Source organism: Pelodiscus sinensis, chromosome 14 (assembly GCF_052426305.1).
Source record: "Pelodiscus sinensis isolate ZL-2025 chromosome 14, ASM5242630v1, whole genome shotgun sequence".
Lineage (NCBI taxonomy): Eukaryota > Metazoa > Chordata > Testudines > Trionychidae > Pelodiscus > Pelodiscus sinensis.
In genome coordinates, this window is record NC_143065.1 from 43,004,945 (window position 1) to 43,021,695 (window position 16,751).

General features: G+C 44.6%; 1 protein-coding gene across 5 annotated transcripts in view; it reads left to right on the forward strand.

Annotated features, from left to right (window-relative positions):
* Positions 1-16,751, forward strand: part of IQCH (IQ motif containing H) — a 136,417-nt gene that overhangs the window by 116,049 nt on the left and 3,617 nt on the right. For 4 of the 5 annotated variants that reach the window (XM_075896862.2, XM_089782089.1, XM_089782087.1 and 1 more), the window contains 4 exons: positions 4,873-5,040; positions 11,184-11,309; positions 12,467-12,528; positions 14,736-14,844. In XM_075896862.2, the coding sequence (XP_075752977.2) occupies positions 4,873-5,040; positions 11,184-11,309; positions 12,467-12,528; positions 14,736-14,844 (465 nt within the window). The remainder of the gene's footprint in view (positions 1-4,872; positions 5,041-11,183; positions 11,310-12,466; positions 12,529-14,735; positions 14,845-16,751) is intronic. The other variant, XM_089782088.1, reaches the window with a different exon arrangement.

Below are 16,751 nucleotides of genomic sequence, written 5' to 3' on the forward strand. Positions count from 1 at the left end.
TGCCTGGCTCTGGTTGGCTGAGAGGTGGGGCAGGACACTCCTCTCCCAACAGCCGCAGTGGGAGGGGAGGTGCTGGGTGATGTATCCAGCTCTGGCCCCCAGAGCCGACACAGCTCAGCAGCCAGCGGTTTAGGGGTGTGTGGCCTGGTGGTTGGGAACCACTGATCTAGATGGTGTTTGGTCCTGCTGAGAGGGCAGGGGACTGGACTTGATGACCTCTTTGAGTAGGGATGTAAGCGACTAGTCAAGTAGTCGACAATCCGATAAGCCTAGGCTTATCGAGTAATCAAGTCACTATTCAACTAGTCACTTCTCCCCCCTTTTGCTGCCTCTATCAGAGAGAGGAAGCAAGGGGGAGAGAACAGGAGCCGGTGCTAGGGGGAGCCGACTCCCCCCAGCACTGTCTCCGCAGGGGGGCAGGGAAGGCAGAGGTGCAGCAGGGGCCTGGGCGTAAGCTGGGACTCAGCTGTTCCATCTCGAGCCTGGTTCTAGATGCTGGGCAGCTCTTACTATATTTAACAGGCAGAGCCACAGTGGAGTTAGCTCCAGGGGCTGGGAGCTAATCCTGCTGTGGCTCTGCAGTCCCCCCCTTTATCGACTAATCAAGTAGTCAATGGAAATTCCGTCGACTACTGGATTAGCTGATTAACGTCCTTACTCTTCAGGTCCTTTCCAGTTCTGGTGTTCTGTGATTCTAAGATTGCTGCATAACCTGGGCACTGGCAGCGCAAACTTTCCTTCCAGGCCCTGCCTTCAAGTCTGAACCCCAACTTGGAGGGACCACCTCTTGGGGCGAGGGATTCGTTGCCTCAGCTTTTGACATCTTTGCCTCCTTCCCTTATGTTGAGGCTTCAGGCAACGCTTTCACTTACTGTGGACGTGGCTTGTGGCTTTGCTGCTGTGGCACCAGAGACTGGATGGACATCACCTGCTCATTTCACATAAGACACTGAACACACATGAGATACTAAGGATTGTTGGTAACGGCCATTTTGGGACAGGATTTGAACCAGTGAAATAAATATTGTCCGTAATCCTTGCTCTTCTCTCTCAAGCCATCCAGTTTTCTCTCTCTTTCTGTAGAATACTAATATTAGATTCTAACCCTAATTCCCACACAATGAAAGATACACTTGCTATTATTGATTTATTACTAATACTTATGGAAATGCATGTCATATGACTGCATCATAAACTATTTGTGCTGTGAACAGATAACTCATTTGAAAGGTTATCTCGGGCTAACATCGTCTATCTATTGTGTTTTGAAAAGGTCTTTCTCCTCTATATAAGACTACGTTCTTAGGGAAAATTAAGCATTGTAATTGGTGAAAGTTCCCTCTATTGTTAAGCTAAGCCAGCCATCGGCAACTGATTTGCATTTTATTCCATGCAGCAGGAAATATTTAAGTTGACAAATAGCATATTTAATACAGCAACAGATACTTGGCAGTTAGTTATTAACAACTGGTACAGATGTGATTTATTTGCTGTTATGAAAAGGGCATTACTGTGTGAATGCAATGCAGAAATTAGCTCTAGTTTAGCAAGAGGCCGTGGCTGCCTGACCTCTTAATATCCTTCTAATGATGTCATTTACCACTCAAAGGCTTATTCCAGGCACTCGAGTCACTCCCTGCTAGACTGCTTAAAGGAGTCCACTCTGGGGCCGATATTTGATGCATTTTGAGGTATCTGAATGTAGGGGCAGGCACTGGATTTCGGTGCTAGTCTACACTAGAAATGCTGCAAGGGCGCAGCTGTACCGACGTAGCTGTGCCGCTGCAGTCCTGCTCGTGCCCAGCACTCCATGACAATGGGCGAGAGCTCTCCTGTCGGCATCATTTCTCCACTGTCCACCCCGGTGCATAGGTTGGTGTCATTCATGTCACTTGGGGAGTGGTTTTTCACAGGTGTAGCTTTTATCCTTTGCCCGGGTGCTCCCTTGGGCTCCAGCCCGCATTCTCCATGTCAGGTCTGAGGCTTCCAAGAGCTGCAGCTGGGACAAGAGGCCCAAATCTTCCTGAAAATAGTTACACTGTAGTTTCCTACCGAGAAAGTGTATTGCTGTTATTCTCAGCCCCGAAGGACTTCATGCATGCGCCACAGGAAACTTGTCCCTACCGTTAACGGGGGGCAGGAAGGAACGGTGCTTAGCCCACAAGCCGAGGACTTGGAAGACCTCAGGTCAGGTCCCCGCTGAGCCAGACGTCCTCCGTGAACTGGAGTGTGTATCTCTGGGGCTTAGTTCGCCACCCGTAAAATGGGGGCGCCCCGCACTGCCCTCCCTTGCAGAGGTGCTGTGAGGATGAGCCCATGAAAGATTGTGAGTCACTCCAGTGCCATGACGAGGGGGTCTCGCACTTGGGGTGCAGGCCGGTGAGAGGGCACAGCTGGTATTATTGCCCCGAGTGCTTCCACATGCGTCTGCCGGCATGCACCCTTCTGTGCTGCAACCAGCATACCTCTGGCTCCACCACTTCGCTTCCAGCGGCCAGCTGCTGGTTGTCCCAGACGCACTCTTGGCTCTAGCAGGCTTGGTTACTATTTGCAGGGCACCTGTCCCGTACTTTCCCTCACCCGTGTGCTCTGCAAAGTCCAGGCCTTTCCTGTAATAGTTAGAGGAATAAGAAGATCCATTTGTTCCTTTAAAATAGGGATGTTAACGGTTAACCGGTTACCCAATAAGCATCACTCTTCATGGGTGATGCTTACCAGGGAGTGGTTAACTGGTACCCTGGGAGCAGCCCCCCGCCTGCCCACCAGGTTCCCATGTGGGGCTGAGAGCTATCAGGCTGGAGCAGCCCCTGCCTATGGTGGGGGGTTGCTCCAGCCCAGCCTCAGCAGGTGGGGAGGCCCTCTTCAGCTTCACCACCCCCATTTAATCAGTTAATCTGTTAAACTTAACGTTTAACTGGATAACTACTTAAACAGGATATTACATCCCTACGTTAAAGGACAAATCCAACAGCTTGCCACATTAACTGGAGCTAACGTTCATTTTAATCAAACGCAGCACTCTTGGTTTAGACAGAGTAAAAGTAAAATAAATTTATTAATGAAAGAAAATAGGACTTCACGTGAATTCAGGTACAAGTTAGAAATGCCGACAAGCAAATAAAAGTGAAAAAATCTTAGTGTAAAACTTAAGCTAGCAAGGGGGGGCCTTATTCAAGTTGTTGTTTTCCAAAAGGAAAAAAAAATCAACAGCACTTGGGGCTTCTGGAGGAGATCCTCACCACAATGGGGGATCACGCAGGGGGATTTTGCTACACACATTTCACCATGATGTTCCTGACCAGTGAGTTAATAGTTCCACACTAACGTCGTTGACACTCGTAGGAATGTTGCATTATAAGTCCTCCATTCCCCCCGTTACGTCGTGCAAAAAAAAGACCAATTATGCAAACGGAAGTCAGCCACAGGAAAAAAAATTCCCCGCTTTCACTGTACGTTCACGTTTTTGGGAACGTATCTTGGACATATAGCGGGAATGCCCTGTAAACACGCAGCTTATTTCATATTCCTTGTAACTTGGACTTTTATAGATAGGCTTTGGCATCAAAAGCCAAAGTTTCAGGGAACCTACAGGTCTGTATCTTGTAAGACAGTGGCTTTAGCGATTCACATAAAGCTTGAGGCCGATGGACTTTGGCCCAGAAGAACTTGAGTAACCCCTAAGTGATGAGGAACTGGAAGTAGGCTATCGGGGGAGTTTTGTGCACATGACGTCAGCTGACCACAGAACATGAGCTGACACCAACATCTGGAAGGTTCTGGCTGGAACATCTCACTACAGATGTGCTGTGGCAACACACGGATGTGTATGATAATGGGGTGAAATCATAAATATACTAACCTATAGGAAAAAGACACCTTAGCATTGGTACGGGGAGGAAGTACAAATAAGGAAGAAGGGAAAATCCCCTATTGAATATGCATTCGACATGGTAATGTCAGTTGTAACGTATTATAAAAGTGGCATCCCTGGGCAGCAAGAGGAGAAATGTAGCCCTCGGGAGGGGCCAGGATGATGGCCACTGGTGAAGATGAGGAAGGGGATGGTGAGAATGAAGAGAATGACTGACATTTCAGGGTGTTGTGCAAGGGAGGGTGTAAGTGCGGCTGTTCAAATGTACTTATCTCGATCTGCCTTCCTGAGTGAGTGTGGTAACTATCCTAAGCGTGTAAGTACATTATTTATTTGTAAATATAAGAGGCCCTACAGTGTGAGTGTTGCACCTGTGCACATCGCGGTCCCAGCCACAGAATAAGTGTAATTATAAATTAACTGGGTCTGATCTTGGACTAAGAACCTGCCACCCCTCAGAGTGATAAATGGGCATCTTTGGATCAGGCTACAATTGCTAAACACCATCACTAAACTCATGCAGTGACTAATGCATATTTTATATACAAATAACATTGCTCTGTATGCTACACTGTCCCTTTCACTCATAACGTCCCTTTGTTCTTCAGGCCCTCTTGGTTTATTTATTTGTTTGTTTGTTTGTACGTAGGTTGTTTTTAACTGTGGAAAGTCTTTCAGGGAGAAAATCCCAGTTTACATTTTGAGTTTTGTTTATGAGTTGCTCCGTCACATAAGCTCGTCTAAATGTCTGTCCTTAATTCCTGCTAAAACCTTTGCAGGGAGCTTGCTATTTTCTTTTTAGTCTGTTACTGAGCCTTTTGCTATTCTAGTGGGCAGCTTTCTAAAATCATGTCACAGTTTGAATTGTTCCAGTTTGGGAATGGTTTCGTTATCTTAGTCAAGTAAGTGACGTTCCAACCTTCACAAACCTGTGGAATCCAAGCTTCATGAAATAAACTTGATGAATTTCACTTTTTTGTTTTGTTTTTCTGTTTTGATAGGTATGGGTAACAGACCTGGACCTTTGTTATAGTGACCAGCTGGCCTTCACTCAGCTCTTGCTGTACGTGACAAATGGCAAGCTGGATGGCTGCTCTAGCCGCTTTGAAGTGCCACTTACTTGGAAGAAAATGAAAAGTCAAAGTGTTCAGAGTGAGGAGGCAGAAACGGTAAGTAATGCTTCATTGACAACAAGGTGAAGTCACTTCAGGTACAAAAGGCTGTTCAGCATCTTCTCATCCAGAAACACTAGTTAATTTGTGGGTCCCAAGGTCTGGGATTTCCATCAACATAACCTGCAGCTTTTCCAGAGTCACTCAGTACCAGCAGGTTAATAACAGAGCAGCTACTTCTTTTGCATTTCAGAAAGGCTAAAAAAACATGTGTTGTCATCACATGAGAACTTACAAGTGCTTGGGGGAACGCTAATTGGCCACATTTTGCACCCATCAATATTGGTTCTATTTGTGGCACTAACTTAATGATGACTATTAGGGAATCTCATGCCATTTAATTCTTAAACTTCGTGAGACAAGATAACCAAACAGGTGGTAGAAGAGGTAGGGTAGGGAGAGCAAAACAGTGTCAGAATAGCTAAAAGGAGAAAGGGTTGTCATGGTTCTGTGGCTGAGGTTGGAGACTAAAAGTCAAAATACCTGTGTCCTACTTGCAGTTATGCGACGTCCCATGTTAACTTCGGGAAGATACTTAACAATAACATCTCTGTAAATTAAGCTTCCTCCGTCTGCAAGATAGTGCTAATAATACTGCCCTGCCCCACAGGAATGTTGTGAAGCTAAATAGGTTATGACTCATCAAATGCTTTGAGATCCTCATATGGATGGAGCTATTTGCGTGCAAACTAGGGTTATTTGTTCTTGAATTTTTAAAATTTGAGGTCAGGCTTGAGATTGTCCTTATGAGGACATCCATCCCCAGCAGAAGGACAGAGAAGGAGAAAGCCTCTGGAAAAATCAGGATGAGTCAAGAGGCGGTGCTAGGAGAACAACTGCATAACTGCAGTATTTTGATATTTTATTAGAAGATTCACAAACCACTTTTTCAGTCTATAAAGAAGAGATATTGTACTGTTCTAAAACGTGTCAGAGTTATAATTTAGAGGTTAATGAGATCCTGATTTATTGTTTTTTGTCAAGCAACCACTTTAAGTTAAGGAGTGAATTAGTCCCAACTGAACATGTTCTAAAAATGAAAAGTAATCAAGTAGCAACTTTTTGAATTAAAATTCCATGAGGATTAACATAAACTCACCCTAGCCTTAATTTTTTCTCTTCTTTATTTCTTCGGCTCTTCCTTAAAATTTAATAAGAAGAAAGTACTATCTTTGAAGCTCTTTGTAAAAAAAAAAAAAAAAAAAGAGAGAGAGAGAGAGCAAGCGAGCGAGAGAAATGTTTTTACAGCACATGATCTGTAATGAATGATTAAGTAAAACACTTTGTGTAAAATTATGATGTTAATAATGAATCTGTCCCCTTTATGCATTATATATTCCCAGTGCTGCTAGGGTTGGTATTGATAAAATGGAGCAACAACTGAGTTTGTGTGACAATTTTATTTTTAGAAATCCTTCTTTGAAAGAACAAATTTCCTAGATGCTGCTGCTCCTGTAATTATGTAGAAAACCAATCACTCATTATAGTTAGGATACATTATCTTCTAGACAGATGAGGCTAAATAAGCAACACATTAATAATTCATACTGCAGTTCATTATGCATGTGTATGCATGCTTTGTAGCTGAAATAAACACCTCGTCAACCTGATGCCAACCGTTAAACAATAGTTCTGTGTTATTGCAGCCACATTCAAGTTTACGCTTGTTAAGCTGCTACTTGGATTATTTTATCAAGCATTCATTTATTTGTGGTCCCCTACTGCACAGAACAGATTTTGGAAGCTCCTTTTTTAAGTTAATGACTTGAGCAATGGGTGTTATTAATTCTCCGAATATTATCAACATGATTAATTTTCAGGCAGAGATGTATTATATAACGATTGCAATTCTGTCCACTTAAATGCATCAGTGTCAAAACAAATATCACGGTGGGGGAAATACTGTGCGTTGCATGCTTCAAGATGTAGCATCCCCGGTCTAAGAACAAGGAACCCAGTTGTGCAAACGCCACCAGCCTCAAGCCCCAGTTCAGGAAAGTAGCTGCAGCCAGGACAGGACTTATACTATATCAGGGGTGTCCAAACTTTTTTCAAAGAGGGCCAGATTTGATGAAGTGAACATGCGTGAGGGCCGACCATTTTGCCTGACATTCTTTGAACCATTAAAATTAAATGCAAATTAACTATTTTATGCAAAGTTTATTGCAAACGGCATACTTTTCATTTCGTCACATGGATGACAAATCTAAACACGTGTTAAATCACTCTGCCTTTCATATCTGAAGGCCAGATGAAAAAAAAATCCAGGAAGCTGAAATATATGTCAGGAACATTGTAAAGTACATTACATATTATTGGTAATAAAGGTTGTCTGTCAACTTTTAAGTTCAAAAAATATGAACAGGAACATAACACCAAGTATACATGTTGTGTCCAAATATATTTATAACCGATTTAGACCAACTGACATTAACTGAGATTTTACAATGTATTCATCTCAATACATATGGATTCGTTGGGGGCCATAAAAGATAGATATTGCCAAATTACCTGGGGGGCCGTATTAAACCGGAACACGGGCCGCAATTGGCCCGCGGGCCGGACTTTGGACATGCCTGTACTATATGGAGATATATGTATATCAAGGTGGAAGGGACCTTGAGAGGTCATCGAGTCCAGTCCCCTGCCCTCACAGCAGGACCAAGCCCCATCCCTAATAGATTTGCCCCAGATCCCTAAATGGCCCCCTCAAGGACTGAGCTCACAAGCCTGGGTTTAGCAGGCCAGTGCTCAAACCACTGAGCTATCCCTGCCCCCCAAGTATGTGCTCAAATGTGTTGCTGAATCTCAGCCCTAGAACTACCTCCCTGGATGTGAAGAGCTACTGGTGTAGTGTAAGCACGATCCTTTCTAGTAAGCCTGGTAGGACTGGGCCTGTTTAGGTGCCTAACTTCTGCTTAGTGCATTGGAAATTGGACACTTAAATACCTTTGAGGATCTGGACCGTGCTCACTTTAAACTGCCCAGGAAAAATGCTAGTCATGACAAATGGTATTTAAGATTTTCTGTATTTAGCACCTACAGTGACCAGGTGCTGCTCGGCTCCTTAGCTGTGATAAGTATTTTTTTTCCTAAAATAAAAGAACAAATGTTACGCTTTATTTAAATTATGATGATTGTATGGGACAGAGGGTTGGGTGGTGTATGTGCGGGGGGAGCAGGAGTCAGGACAATTGTTGGGGGCTCAGGGCAAGGAGTGGTGGGTGCAGGAGTCAGGGCAGGTGGTGGTAGGTGTGGGAGATCTCAGGGGAGGGGCTAGGGTGAAGAAGTTAAGGCAGAGCGTGGGAGGGCAGGAGTTAGAGCAGGGGTCTAGAAGATGTGGAGGGGCTCAGGGCAGAGAGGTGGGTTTGAGGGAGGCTTAGGGCATTGAATGGTCCGTGCAGGAGTCAGGGCAGGAGGTTGGTTGGAGGGCAGGGGGCAGGACCTCAGGGCAAGGGTTTGGTTGTGTGGGGGGCTGTGGCCTGAGGATGGGGGTGCAGGAGGGAGGGCAGGATCTGGGAGGGTTGGGGGTTGAGGACAGAAGGTGGAACATGCAGGGTGGGGGCAGATGGGAGGAGGAGGAGGATGCATGGCTGGGTATGTGATAGGGCTTAGGGTAAGGGTGGGGGCAGCTGGGAGGGGGCTAGGAGATATGGGGGGCTTACTGGGGCCTCCTACAGTGACAATGGTGTTGCTGGTCTGAGGGTGAAAGGCAGGGCTCAGCCCCACCATCCCCTTTGGGGCCTTGCATCCCCTCCATGGGCAGTGGGGGGTGGCTGTGGGTTCTGGCTCCAGCATCTCCTAGGTGGGGAGATGGGCTCTTCTTTGGTGGGGGATGGGACAGGCCGGGGCTTCCCCCCCCCCCCCGGACTAGGGTTCCCAGCTCCCCCAGTGTCTGCTGAGGGAATTGCGGGGGAGGGCTAAGCTGCAGTTCCCAGCTCTGGCCCATGCTCTGGGTGTGGGGAGCCAAGACGAGCCGTGGTTCCCAGCCCTGGCCTATGTTCCGGAGGGAGGGGGTCAGGTTGGGCCACGGCACCCAGACACCCCCCACCTGTCCTCCATGGCCCGGCTGGTTCCCCAGGCCCTGGCTTGAGGTGGAGGGACACCTTGCCTTTGCCTTACCCATGCTGTGGGGTGCCTTTCCCCACTCCAGCCTGAGGTGGGGGGGGGGCGTGACCAGGCCACCTTTCCTGACCTTGGCTTCATTCAGGGTGTGGGGCTGGGCCCAGGGCAGGGCTGCACTCTCCAGCATGAGCTAGTGGGCTGAGGCCAGGGCCCAGGCTGGGGTTGGGACCACGGCTGGGTCATGTTCCCCAGCTCTGGCATGAGTTAGGTGGCTGGGGCCAGGGCTGGGTCATGTTCCCCGGCTCTGGCATGAGTTAGGGGGCTGGGGCTGGGCCACAGAGCCCTCAAATTGCTTCATAAACTAGATCCTCCAACGTCCACTGACTTGAGTGGTGTAAATCGACTTTACTAGGGCGATGTTGATTTGCATTAGATGAGGATTTATCCCACTGAGTTGAGTGTCTTGCAGGATCGTGTCCTAAAGACCTGATTTCAGTTATGCGAAAGCCCCTTTGTATTGCTCTGGCTAGTGATGCAGGATGGCCACAGTGCAAATGGGAATCCCTCTTCAAAGCAGCATAAACCTTGAAGAGCTTTTGGTCATAAACAAAATTTGGCTCGCAGCATTACTAAAACCCCCAACTCCAAGCAGAGCTATCCGAGGGATGCTTTGCCATCCACCGCAAACTGATCCCACAGAGCTCATCCACAGCTGTTTTAATGAGGAGATAGATGTGCCCATCTCAGGGCCTAATTTCCCCGGGGCTGCTGTAATTTTCATACTAAGACACACTTAAGAGGAGACGTGCCGTGCTATAACATGTTCTGCAATGACCAGAGTTCATAGAGCATTTCAATCGCCTACATGCCGATAGCTCTGGCTTCTGCTTTTTTTTATGTGAGAAACCATAATATGGCAGATATGATACTGACAGATTGGACAGTGCCCTATCTGAACCACATGTTGACTGATTTACTACTCCTTTGATGATTGTTGCTGGAGGTACTGAAGAACCATGCCATCCGATTTAAGAGAGGTTGGTCATGTCCTGCTTTAGGATCCTATTACTCAAAGAATAAACATATATTGATTGCAAGACCCTTAACTGTTTGTTCCTAAGTTTCAGTGAGTCAAAAAGAAATAAGGAGCAGAAACTGGCATTTGCTTGGTAATATCAAGACATCTTTCACCCAAATGGTGCTCAGAACTTAGGCATTCGTCTTCTTTGTTTTGTTGTTTTATGGTGTCCAGATTCCTCAGAACTGTCCTTTAGGCGTCAACTCATTGCCAGAAAAGAAGGATCTCTCATAGGATTTGTGCTGTCTCATTGGCAAAACTTTTCAGATTTATAATACTCTCTAATAACAAAAACCATACTGCATTTTATGTAGTGCAATATAAATACTTGAGGCCACACTTAAAAATGGCCTCTACATTTTCAAACCCAAACTCTTAACAAATGCAGATTGGGGGTGAGGTATCAAGTTATGAGATTTACATAAAGAGACAGCCACTGTGCATGCAAATGGAGTGGCTGTATGTGCAGACCTGGAAAGAGGCCAGCTGTAAATTTGGCTCTGGGGAATCTATATGCCACTCTCTGATCATAGCTCAAGAAACTCCATTGACTGTCGCACTGGAATTTCCATTAGTCTCAATAGCAGATGAGCATATAACTTGAAAACAGTATAGGTATCCACACAGTGTGGAGTTTCTGCTCTCAGCTAGAGCAGTGCAAATCTGGAGTGGTTTTCTCTTGTCAAAATCTGCTTCCGTCATCAGTGAAGTAATTAAAACCTCTACAGATGCTTCACAAAGAGCATCTCAGGGGAGTCATTCCAGCTTTACACCAATATAGATGAGAGCAGAATCTGACCTATAGACAACTACACTGCTTCACAATTATATGTTCAAGTGACATTGATAAGAAGGAGAAAAACACTGCAAACAGGAATGGAGTTACTCCAGATTTACCCCCAATGCAGCTAACAGCGAAAGTCCTTTACATTTAAATAATAAATTGAAGGTGCTTGATAGGAAATGAACAATCACATACTGTTGTTGCTTTTTCCAGCTTTCTCCAGTAAGCAGCCGCTACGCAGTAATGAGCAGTCAGCTGAGGCACTCCAATCTTTCAGTAATTTACTATAGTGTTCTCCTCCAGATATGTAAGGCTCATGGCATTGGATTTGATGTCCAGGTAGGAAAGAAGAAAAAATGTATATAGAAAAGTGTAATAGTCACTCTGCCTAACTTCTGTCTGAAAACTGTAAACCCTCTGAAATCACATAGCATCATGCCATGTGCGTTCGTTCTGTTCTGTGGACAAAATGCATGATGAAATTGTCCTAATTGCTTGTTTGTGCCAAGGGTGGATCTGCTAATACTTGAATACATAACGTGTTTTAACAGATACACTGAGACTAATGTGTGAAAGCAAAATTAGAAAGGATTCTTTAGCAGGCCCCTGGTTCAGCAACAGGTTTCCTGTTTGTTTCCTTTAAATTAAGTTTATTTAGTTGACTCCTTCATGGGCAACTGTCCCGAGAATCGGTGTGAGTAGGCTTAAAAGTGGAGGTTGTGCTATGAAAGGTGAACAGGAGATTGAGAGCCATCAGGTGGTAACAGAGAACAGAAGGGTGAATGGAGGAGGCAAAGAAACAGATTTCACTGGAGAAGGAAGAGGTAGAGGATTGTGAATGAGCAAGAGAAGAGAGCAATGAGAAAGTAATAGAGGAATGTGGGGGAAAAAAGGGTAGGAGATGATATGTAAAGAGGGCAGAAGTCTTCCACATAGTGACTCAGCAAAGACTTCACACTCCCCTACTCACTTTTCATAACCGGAGATATTTCTCACATTTCCAAATGATATATCAGGTGCCTTAGCACCTCTGAAAATCCAACCCTGTAAATTTTGCCACCAATTCCACTGAAACAAGGATCTGGCTCATAATGAATTGGAACATATGAGAACTAAAAAACGTTCAATTTCTCTCAGTCTAACAGAATGCAATACTCTTCAATACTCTTATGGTCCTTTTTTATCTTGATGAATTAAAGTGTGCAGAAATAATTTTTTAAAAGATTCGTTACTATCCACCATTGTAGAAGGCACAAAATATTTGTTTCTGAATAGACTCTGAAGTGTGTATAGTTAGATTTACATAAAATTATTATATTGTATTCTCCAGTACAAATGACTGAAGATACATAGCTTCATAATCCATTACATATACTTTAAAACTGTCTTTTATTTGAAGACATAATTTTGTACAATACATTTTAGTATCTCTTACTGTAAATATCAGTATGTTCAGTTTTAAGCAACAGTTAAAATAACTTTTTTCAATATAACAGGAAAAACAAGGAACAATTTTTATACTGTACGAAGATCACAAGCGGTACAGATTGGGAATAATGTAAGTACATAGTCTAAGTTAAATAACCAGATAAACAGGAAAACAGTTATTTGAGCTGAAGAAGATGAAATACAAAGTATTACCGTCATGGATTTTAATAAAACTTGATTTACTGGAAGACCATCTGGCAATTCAGTAATTGTCAGCCTCTAGTTATGATGTGATGGCTTCCAGTAATGTTTCTATGGAACTAGACAGAAGTTAGCAAGAAATTCAACAGAAAGGAAGGTGTAGAGGATCAAGGGTAAAAATTTCAAAAGTGACTTGATATGTAGCAAACATAGTCTCCTAAGTGCTTTTGAAAATGGAACTTTGCCATTTCTGAAATTTTAATCCCTAAATTTGTGGTGTTTCCACTCTACTGAACCTTGCACTTTTTTTCCTACCCCTCTTAGAATCTTGAAATCCCAAACACTTCCTAATGTTTAACTCATCCCACCTTACTCATCCCCGCCTGCAGTTCTCATCTTACTAAATGAATCTGACTATCAGCAGCAGCTTCTGAGGCCTTGTCTACAGTTACCGAGAGATTGGCACTGCAGGGATTGATCAACTGCTGATTGCGCTCTCATCAGTTCCGGTGCTCCATCAGATCTAGACACATAAGTGGAGTCGACAGCAGAGTTTCTCCCGTCGACCCCCTGCAGTGGAGATCCTGTGTTAACTCCATCTAAGGTACGTTGACTCCAGCTATGCTATTCACATGACTGGAGTTGCGTACCTTAGTTTGACATTGCTCCTTAGTGTAGACATGGCCTTAGGTGTGCAGGCGGGGGAGTGGCTGAACGGGATGCACCTGAACATTGAACTTCAAGGAGCCAGTGCCACTAGTCATAAGTGCCACTAACCAAAGGAATTGTGGGTGGCAATTAGAGATGTTAAATTATGAGTAATCAGCTAATTGAGTTGTCGACGGAATTTCCATCGACGACTTGATTTGTCGATAAGGGGGCAAACTGCAGAGCTATAGCATGGTTAGCTCCTAGCCCAGGCTAGGCTATTAATACATTTAAAAAGGAGAGGCATAGCATCTGGGACCGGGCGCGAGCAGGGAATCAGCGAATTCCTGGCTTGTGTCAGTTCCCTGCTACGACTTTTCCTGTCTGCCCCTCCCCCCCAAGACAGTGCTGGGGGGAACCTGCTTTTAAGCCAGCTCCCCTCCCCACCTCTCTCTGATAGAGGCAGCAAGAGGGGGGGAAGTGGCTATTAAAGTCGCTACTCAACTACCAGATAATCATATCGACTAGTCGCTTACATCCCTAGTGGCAATGGCCACACTTCTCACACTGACCCACAGATCTAACCAGCCATGCGGGAGAATGTGTGCTATAATCTACTAAGAACTGTAGCATTGGCCACGTGAATCTTTGTATTACTTGTATAAGTATTAATCCATAAAGTGTATGGATGCTTTGTTATGGAACTCAAACAGCTTAATCCCAGAATTAACTAGGATACACCCAAATATTTTTGCCAGCCTGGAGAGTGTCTGTTATTCATGCCCTTAGTTATGCCCTGAGGAATCTCAAAACTTTGTTCTGTATTTCTTATCCCTCAAACAATACTGCAAAATACATATCAGACACCCATTTTAATTTGGCAACTAAGATCCAAAAATGTAACTATGTGGTTCAGGTTCTAACATATTTTAAATAGCTCAGCCATATAATTCATCCTGCATTTTACTGCGCTATCCTTATGTGCATTGCAACTGACGCGCTAGATGAGGCATATTCCCACTCCATGAAATATACTATAGTGAAATGCTAGATGTACTATCAGTGGTTTAAAGCTCCAAGCACTAGTACTAATATTTCTGAGTACAATGCAATAGTATAAGTAATACTGATGCAGTTCAAGTGTTTGTGTACCACAAAAAAAAGTGTTATGCGTGAATTGTGTTTGAATTAGCAACAGTTCTTTTAAACTAATTTAAATGTTAAAAAATATGCTAATGCCAATGTCCTAACTTGGAATAGCTGAACCTACTGCTAAGTTGATTAATAAAAATTATTTATTACACAAATCCTTTCTGTTGATGTTAAAATGGAGCCTCATCTCTCAGATCTCCCTGAAGATTGTCACCTTGTGAGATTGAAAATACTCATTAAATTCCATCACCAGACAGGCACAAATGAGAGGCCGATTGTTTTTAAGCATGTGAAGGGAATCGTTGGTAAACTCATTTGTTTGGCTATCATTAACAGAACAATCGGAGATGATCTCCAGGGGGTCCTCATGACCTTTGCTCACAATCTCTTCATCATCCATCAAGAAATATCAGCACCTAATATGCAAGGCGAGACCAATTTTAAGGTGAGGTGTTAATTAACTAACGATCCTGGTTAATTTCTTTACCAGGGCTGAAAATACCTCATGCTGTATTGTAAACAAGTGCTAAACCATTCCTTTTTCATTGTTAGCAGTACGTATTTCACAGTGTGGAGGTCAATATCGTAAGTCTCCCAATGAACCTGTTAGTTAAATTTAATAGTTTGAAACTTTTTCTTTGAAAACAAATATGCATTAACTTGGAACCATTGGAAACCAAATCCCCAAAGCATCTGAGTTTCTAATGTCAGAGGCAAAAGAGGGAACTTTAGGGAACATCTTTAGGGAATTCTGTCACAATTGTCTCTTGTTTTCAAAGGGATACCATCAAGATAAAAATCTTAAATAAAAAAATGAAGTTCCTTATTTTACTATTAACCATTTAAAATGTTAATATCAAATTTAAAACTAAATTTAAAACATGCAACTCATTCTTCACCACTCAATCGATTTACATGTCACCCTAAACAATGAAACAGATTAGTCAGTTTCATTTTTGTTTCCTTTGCATCCCTATTTTTGGGGTGACCAATCCACACTGATCTCACCTTTTATTTGTGGACCCAAGGCAACTGCACTGCACTGCAGATTTCTACTCTGGGAGCTTTCCTCGGCTAGCCCTTACACGCCAGCAAAGCTGGTGAAAAGAGAACATTGGGCAATAATGAATCCAGCTCTGTCCAATAGTAATCTTTTGCTGAAACAGGCCATAAGAAAGTACAGAGCAACTAGTTTATAGTGGAAATAATGGCTTATTATAAAGTAAAGAACATCAGCAAATGTTCCTTTGCTAACCTGTAAGACCTACAGAAGATTTTAACACTTAGGTTGTGTTTAAACTACAGGGTTTTGTCGACAAAAGTGGACTTCTGTCGACAAAACTGTACCTGCATCTGTAGTACTGCCAAGTCCTGTTGACAGTAGGTCGACAGAACGCAGCAGTTTTGTCAACAGCGGTAAACCTCGTTTTATGAGGAATTACTCCTTGGTCGACACAGTTCTGTGAACGCGGGGAAGAATTTATGTCGACAATAAAGGCCTCCAGGAAGAAGCCCTGGTGGACAGTCCTGCCACAGCTTTTAACTCTATTGTTCCTGCCTGTAGCCATCTTTAAAAGGCACAGGCACCCATGATTAGATTCTGGCAGCAAGCCAGTTCCAGCCAGGACCCTGACTGTGCAGCTCTTCCTGGTAGGGGGCACTCGGAGCCATGTCCCAGGGACAAGCCCCCCAAGACCCCACTGGTCCTTCCAGGGACACATCCCCACAGGAAGCCAGGGGCACCAAACGCCAGGCACCCTCCTGGTCTGGGCCCGAGATAAAAGCCCTCTTGGAGCTTTGGTCCGAGGAGGAGGCTCTTCAAGCCCCACAGTCCAGGTGGAGGAACGCTGACATCTATGCCAGAATGGCGGATGGCCTGGCAAGGAAAAGCCAGCACCCCCACTCCTTAGACCAGCTCAGAGCCAAGGTGGAGCTGCGGCGGGTACGTTAGGGCCCGTGAGCGCGGCTCCCGCTCTGGGGAAACGGCACACTATTGTGTCTATTACGAGGACCTGGACCGGATCGTGGGTGCAGGGGAACTCCTGCCTCCCGAGAGGGTTGTGGAGTCAGGCTTAGAGACCCCTGTGCAGCAGCAGCCGCAACTCCAGGGTTAGACCCCAGCAGATGACCAACAGCTCCAAGAGGAGGAGGAAGACGACACCACCAGGAGCACAGTGACCCTAACCCAGGAGCCAGATGTCCAGACTCAGGAGGCCTCCCAGAAAACTTCGGACACCAGGGAGGGAACATCAGGTGAGTGCTGTGAGGGTCCACCCCACACAGAGCAGGGCAGGTGGGAGCAAAGTTGATGGTGCAGTGCTGTGACATCATGCTGATCACAGTCTCGGGGGG